General features: G+C 42.5%; 1 protein-coding gene across 4 annotated transcripts; it reads left to right on the top strand.

Annotated features, from left to right (window-relative positions):
* Window positions 1-896: 896 nt before the first annotated feature.
* On the top strand, window positions 897-6,612 carry LOC119018660 (nuclear factor 7, brain-like). Of its 4 annotated transcripts, XM_037096501.1 has the most exons (7): window positions 897-1,037; window positions 1,133-2,540; window positions 4,247-4,337; window positions 4,429-4,580; window positions 5,278-5,326; window positions 5,854-5,960; window positions 6,498-6,612. In XM_037096501.1, the coding sequence occupies exons 2-3, from the start codon at window positions 1,150-1,152 to the stop codon at window positions 4,332-4,334; spliced, it is 1,479 nt and encodes a 492-aa protein (XP_036952396.1). In that variant the 5' UTR covers window positions 897-1,037; window positions 1,133-1,149; the 3' UTR covers window positions 4,335-4,337; window positions 4,429-4,580; window positions 5,278-5,326; window positions 5,854-5,960; window positions 6,498-6,612. The 4 variants fall into 4 exon arrangements, with proteins under 4 accessions (XP_036952396.1, XP_036952397.1, XP_036952399.1 ...); XM_037096502.1 differs by lacking the exon at window positions 4,429-4,580; XM_037096504.1 differs by lacking the exons at window positions 4,247-4,337; window positions 4,429-4,580; window positions 5,278-5,326.
* The last annotated feature ends 22 nt before the right edge of the window (window positions 6,613-6,634 follow it).

Genomic DNA, 6,634 nt, shown 5'->3' with positions numbered 1-6,634 from the left:
GCTAACACTGCTGTGAATACACTCTGTGACAAGTTGAAGTCCTGCATTGACAGTAACAACAGTAAAAGTATTTAAGTTTAAAGTATTTTGTAATTCAAAACATAAATACTAAAATAATTAGAAATGAATGATTCTAAATGATTTATCAACTAATCATTTCAGCTGTACTTTGATGAACTGTAATCTGAAAAGTAACTTGTAACTAAAGCTTTTAGACAAACGTAGTGGAGTGAAAAGTATGAAGTTATATAAAATGGAAACACTGAAGTAAAGTAACTGTACTGTAGTGCTGACACACAGTACAGTACTCGAGTAGTGTCATGATTTAAATATAAATAAATATCAACTAAATGTTATTCTTTACTTTATGAAATGTTTATATCTGGTTTATTTAGTTAAGCTGTAACCAAGTCTGATAACTGTCACTTCATGGTCGAGGTTATTAGTGGATCTGAGGTCCGATAAGCTCACACTGCCCCCCTGTGGAGAGGCTGTGAACTGCAGCATCAGTGTGTGTGTGTGTGTGTGTGTGTGTGTGTGTGTGTGTGTGTGTGTGACGATGGGCACAAGTCAATGAATAACTACATGTTTAATTGTTCAAATCCAAAAACCTCTTATGTCAGTAATAATATAATAGAGCCCACTACAGTTCAGGCAGTGCAGGCGCTGGTTCTGACTGGACTACAGCCCCTCCAACAACAACAACAACAACAACAACAACAACAACAACAACAACAAGTGTTTCAGATTACATTTCAAGCAATAAATAAGTACTTTGGACTGAAACACTCCCTGAGTCACGTGTGAACAAACAGTATTCAGCAGAGGTCCGCCCACATCTGACTCACCTGAGACAAACCAAGAAACTGTTGGTCAGTGTGTGTGTGTGTGTGTGTGTGTGTGTGTGTGTGTGTGTGTGTGTGTGTGTGACGATCAGACTCACCTTCAGACTGAACTAACAACGTCCTCTGAGTGAGTTCATCTACAGGAGAGAGGAGGAGGAAACTACAACACTGCAGACGCTCCACACACTGAAGGTGAGTCCGACCAGAACCAGAACTGAAAGCAAACTTCAGTGAAGTGAAGGAGGAAGTGGAGCTGTGACTGACTGTACTGTCTGCTGTGTTCACAGCATCACTCAGAGACAAAATGGCTTCCAGGTTAGAGGAGGATCTCTGCTGTCCCGTCTGCCTTGACGTCTTTGAAGATCCTGTCGTTCTGTCATGTGGCCACAGCTTCTGTAAAGACTGTCTGCAGAGCTGCTGGACAGAGAGACGAACACGGGAGTGTCCAGTCTGTAAGAGAAGATCTTCAAAGAAGATTATACCTCCTAACTTGGCTTTAGAGAACCTGTATGAGAACGTATTCCTGGGTAGAGACCAGAGAGCTTCAGAGGATCTCTGCAGTCGGCACTCTGAGAAACTCAAACTCTTCTGTCTGGACCATCAGCAGCCGGTGTGTCTCGTCTGCAGAGACTCGGAACAACACACCAACCACAGATTCAGACCCATCGATGAAGCTGCACGACAACACAAGAAGGAACTTCAGGAAACTCTGGAGCCTTTAAAGAAGAAGTTAAAGGTTTTTGAAGAAGTTACAGTGAAGCTCGATCAGACAGCAGAACACATGAAGGTCCAGGCCCGACACACAGAGAGGCAGATTAAGGATCAGTTTAAGAAGCTGCACCAGTTTCTAGCAGAGGAAGAGGAGGCCAGGATGGCTGCACTGAGGGAGGAAGAGCAGCAGAAGAGTCAGATGATGAAGGAGAAGATGGAGGCTCTGAGCAGAGAGATAGCAGCTCTTTCACACACAGTCAGAGCCACAGAGGAGCAGCTGAGAGCTGAAGACGTCTCATTCCTGCGCAACTACAAGGCTGCAGTGGAAAGAGTCCAGCAGCGCCCCCTGCTGGAGGATCCACAGCTGCCCTCAGGAGCTCTGATAGACCAGGCCAAACACCTGGGCAACCTGAGCTTCAACATCTGGAACAAGATGAAGGACATGGTCTCCTACACTCCTGTGGTTCTGGACCCAAACACTGCTCATCCAGTACTCATCCTGTCTGAAGATCTGAGCAGTGTGACAGCAGGAGAGAGACAGAAGCTTCCTGATAATCCAGAGAGGGTTGATTATAACTGGTCTGTCCTGGGATCTGAGGGCTTTAACTCAGGGACTCACAGCTGGGACGTCGAGGTTGGAGACAGTACAGACTGGCTGCTGGGTGTGTTAGCAGAGTCTGTCCAGAGGAAGGGACTCATACTGTCTGATGTTTGGGGAATAATGTTAGACGAAGGTGAATACTCAGTGCGGTCACCACCAGCTCCACCCACTGATCTCGTCGTGCAGAAGAAGCTCCAGAGGATCAGAGTGAATCTGGACTGGACCAGAGGAAAGCTGTCGTTCTCTGATCCTGATACTAACACACACCTACACACCTTCACACACACTTTCACTGACAGGATGTTTCCATTCATTGAGACTGTGGATGAACTCCCAGTGAAGATATCACCTCTGAAGGTGTGTGTGAGAGTGACACAGAGCAGGTAAAGAAGTATTTCATCTCAGGAAAGACGTCACTTAAATAAAACTTTCCCTCTCGGCCGTAGAAGGACAAATACTTTTGAACTTGATGCTACATGAGCAGAAAAAACAGAGTAAAAGTTGAGCTGAGGTGTTCACTTCTACTCTTAACAGAAGCTTTTCTATTCTATTTTTGTTTTTTCAAAATGACCAGAAACAGAGGTCCCCTCTCAGACAGTGGAGGCATGTAGTGCCCTGTTGGTGATATAGATGTGTACGTGTGTGTACATGTGTGTACATGTGTGTACGTGTGTACACGTGTGTGTGTGTGTGTGTGTGTGTGTGTGTGAGGATTCCCCTGATCTGCATGTTGAAGTGTTCTTGGGCAAGATGCTGAACCCCAAACTGCTCCTGATGTGCTGGTCGGCACCATCAGTGTATGAATGTATTTATGAATTACTGTAAGTCACTTTGGACAAAATAGTGATAAATTAAATAAAATCAAAGTTGTATTACATCCATGTACCTCTATTTCTATTTTTGATGTAATAATATTCTGACAAATTACCTGAGAATTTAAAAATAATGTAGTTAGATAACTTACAGTTCTGACTATCAGAAATCCTTACAGAGGTCCTTCACCCGACACAAAGTACTAATACCACAAAAACACTGCGATGTAACTACTAACACTGCTGTAAATACACTCTGTGACAAGTTAAAGTCCTGCATTAAAAACAGTCGTAACAGTAAAAGTATATAAGTTTAAAGTATTTTGTAATTCAAAACATATATACTGAAATAATTAAAAGTAAATCTTCATATTTAATTTTCTAAATGATTTATCAACTAATCATTTCAGCTGTACTTTGATGAACTGTAATCTGAAAAGTAACTTGTAGCTAAAGCTGTTAGACAAACGTAGTGGAATAAAAAGTATGAAGTTATATAAAATCGAAACACTCAAGTAAAGTAACTGTACTGTAGTGCTGACACACAGTACAGTACTCGAGTAAATGTACATTAACTCTTCTACAGATTGTAAACTGAGGATCTGAAGCACAGAGTGTTATGATTTAAATATAAATAAATATAAACTAAATATTATGTGTGAGTGTGTTATGAGTATATTGTGTGTTTGACACTCTTACAGTAAAAAAACAAAATCATACAGCTTTTGATTGTGTTACCGTGGAAACAAAAGGTGTGTGTGTGTCAGTCCAACACACCTCTGAGAGTCAAGCTCACATTCCTGTGGATTACAACACTTTACAGCTCTGCTCACCTGTCAGCAGGAACTCCCTCTTCATTACCTGCAACACACACACAGACACACACACCTGCATAAATCATTAAATCCAATCATTAATGAGACTACAGAGGTTGTCGGGGACGTTAAACGTCCTCACAGTGAACAAGGAGACTCATCTACTCGTTCTGAAATGACAGTCAGGTTTCAAACCTTCGTTCACGAGGAAGGTGTGAGTGTGGAGGGTCGATATACCTGAAGCACCTAATGACGGAGATGAAACCAAGCTCTTCTTAGTGTGTCAGAGAAATAAGTGACAGTGACCATTACATGATGATTAATCCAGTTTGTATTGCATCTGAGATAATCACTGAGTCCTGCAGAAGCAGATACTACAGATGATCTCTGTGTGATTAAACTGAAGTGCCGTCACCGTTAGTCTCATGACTGATCCCACTGCGGCCTCCGTTTCATTCCCAGTCAAGTCGAGGAATCCTTGAAACATGAAAAGTTGCAGAGCTGGCACATCTTCGTCATCACCAGGATCAGACTCTCAGCATATCTTTAGAAGGTGAGTGGAGTCTGTTCCTGCTGCTGCTGGAGGCACCAACCAACAGAAAACAATGGAGCTTTCCGTTTCCCATTAACGTTTCTGTCCACAGCAGTTTCCTCTTTAAGTGTTTCGGATTACGTAACACAGGAAAGAATGCAGAGTCCATCCGACCAGAGCCAACAGTCAGAGGTCCACTGTGTGACAGCACAGAGTCCAAAGTGACCAAACAGAACCGATTCATTCATTAATGGAAGAACAGAGGTCTGTTTAAAGGAACAGTTCACCCAAAACATCACAACTCATCATCTCCTCCTCCTGATGATGAACAATTGTTTTGAATCATCATTTAACCCTTTATTAAGATGATATATCACCTGAGTGGTTATTGATCCTGAACGTATTCAGACCTGAACACATTGATCCTCGTCAACACTGAAATAAAACAGTGACATGAGATGCAGCAGAATCACTGAGAATCAGTGGATATGATTCATGATCTGATGTGAACACATGAAAATCAATCAGCACACTTTTGATTTCATGTATACACAAATCGTCTCAGCACAAACAGCTACACACCTTGTTATCTTATCATTTATGTACAAACATGTAGAGACAGATATAATCACATGCACCTGATCTCTGCTGTGCAATACATTAATTCTGCTCACTGTTGTATTATTATTAATATTCTTATACACATTTTAATTCCTAATGACTAAATGGTGTGCCGTCTCTGTAGTGGAGTCTGAGTGAACGTCTCTGATGAACTGGTTGGGCTGATGAACACTGATCGCTCCTCTCTGAGACTCTGAGACTCTGCCAGGAGTGTGTTGAATGATTTCCAACAGCTGATCTGATTGTAACGGCACTGACTTCCTGTTTTGATCCAAAGATCTGACCTGAAGTTCATCTACAGTTTCTGTTGACTGATTCAGTCCAACTTTTTCTGTCTCAGCTCCACATGAACAGACAGAAGATGTTTCTGGACCTGTAGGTGTTCACAGGTGAGGATGGTGGACGGGACCACTGACTTCTGTTAATATTCACCTACAGTGTGATAAAGTGGGAGCGGTGAGGTGGAAGGACAGTGGACCCACCCACCTTTACAACTACAGCCTCAGGTGAATCACTGCAGGAAGTGACATCACTGAGGGAGGGAGGGGCGGGACGGTCGGTGATGGTCAAAGCTGGTGACACTGACATCATGTTCATTAGTAGACGAGAGCTGCCATCATGATACTCTGCTATGATGTCATGCAATTCATATGACTATATCATACACTACCAACTCTGCAGTGATGACTGTAACTACGTAATTTACTCGAGTTCTGTCCTCAAAGGTCCAGTGTGTTGTATTTGGAGTATTCAGTGCCAACTAGTGCTTACCCCTCTTTCTGAAATGTATTCACAGGATTTATTCACTGGGAGATGAGCAGACTTCTCCTCAGTTCATCTGTCTCACTGCAACATCCTGCTAAGCTACGTAACCACCAGCTCTCATCATTGTCTTCTTCTTCTTCTCCTCTGGCAGCCACCCTCTGAATGTGTAAAACCTGACAGGCCCTCACTGGTGCCAGGTTTGTCTGTTCTGGGCGACTGTGGAAACATGGCGGTGCAACATGGCGTCGTCTGTGGACGGTGAGCGGCTCCCTACGTCGATATAAACATCTCAACACAACGACTCTTATAGGTTATTATATACTAATTAAAACATGTTATCTTCCGTCTCCGACTTTTAATATGCATTTAATATCAGATACTTTAAAATACACATGGGTGACGATATCTTTTAAGTTTTACTTAAGTTTGACTTTTAGGTACTTTTACAACACGATAACAGATTTCTGTGTGCAGACAGAAATCAGAGTCATGAACACAACATTTGTCCTCTGAACTGTAAAATCCTGTTTAGTTATGAGAGTGTGTGATGCTACAGTGACTTCCTGTTTACAGAGGTGACTGGTGTTTATTGGACGGAGCTGCAGATGTTTCTAAGCAACAGATTTACAAGTTTTTTTTATCAGCTGAGACGTTTGTTCAGTTTTAATCACAGCTGAAAGTTTCCTGGTGTCCTCGAGAGTCGTTATCAGCTCCGTGTGAAGTATCTGCACTGTTGCTATGGAAACGGACAGTTTATCGCACTCTGATTTAACAAAGGTGCTTAAACTGTTTCAGATGTCCATGTACACTTCTCTAATGGACACCTGCCAGCCAATCAGAAGCCAGTATCAACTCTGACCAGGCGAGCTGATCTGAGCCTCAGTGAGGAATTTATGTCCATGTGTTCAGTGTGATGTGTAAAAGTCTCGACC

The sequence above is a fragment of the Acanthopagrus latus genome, chromosome 4 (assembly GCF_904848185.1).
Source record: "Acanthopagrus latus isolate v.2019 chromosome 4, fAcaLat1.1, whole genome shotgun sequence".
In the NCBI taxonomy this organism is placed as follows: domain Eukaryota; kingdom Metazoa; phylum Chordata; class Actinopteri; order Spariformes; family Sparidae; genus Acanthopagrus; species Acanthopagrus latus.
This window is presented reverse-complemented; position numbering and strand designations above follow the sequence as displayed.

Bases quoted from the DNA above. Each gene is read 5' to 3' on its own strand.
- LOC119018660 (XM_037096502.1), top strand. From the start codon at position 1,150: ATGGCTTCCAGGTTAGAGGAGGATCTCTGCTGTCCCGTCTGCCTTGAC. The intron at 2,541-4,246 runs GTAAAGAAGTAT...TTTCATTCCCAG, and splicing joins GTGAGAGTGACACAGAGCAG to TCAAGTCGAGGAATCCTTGA.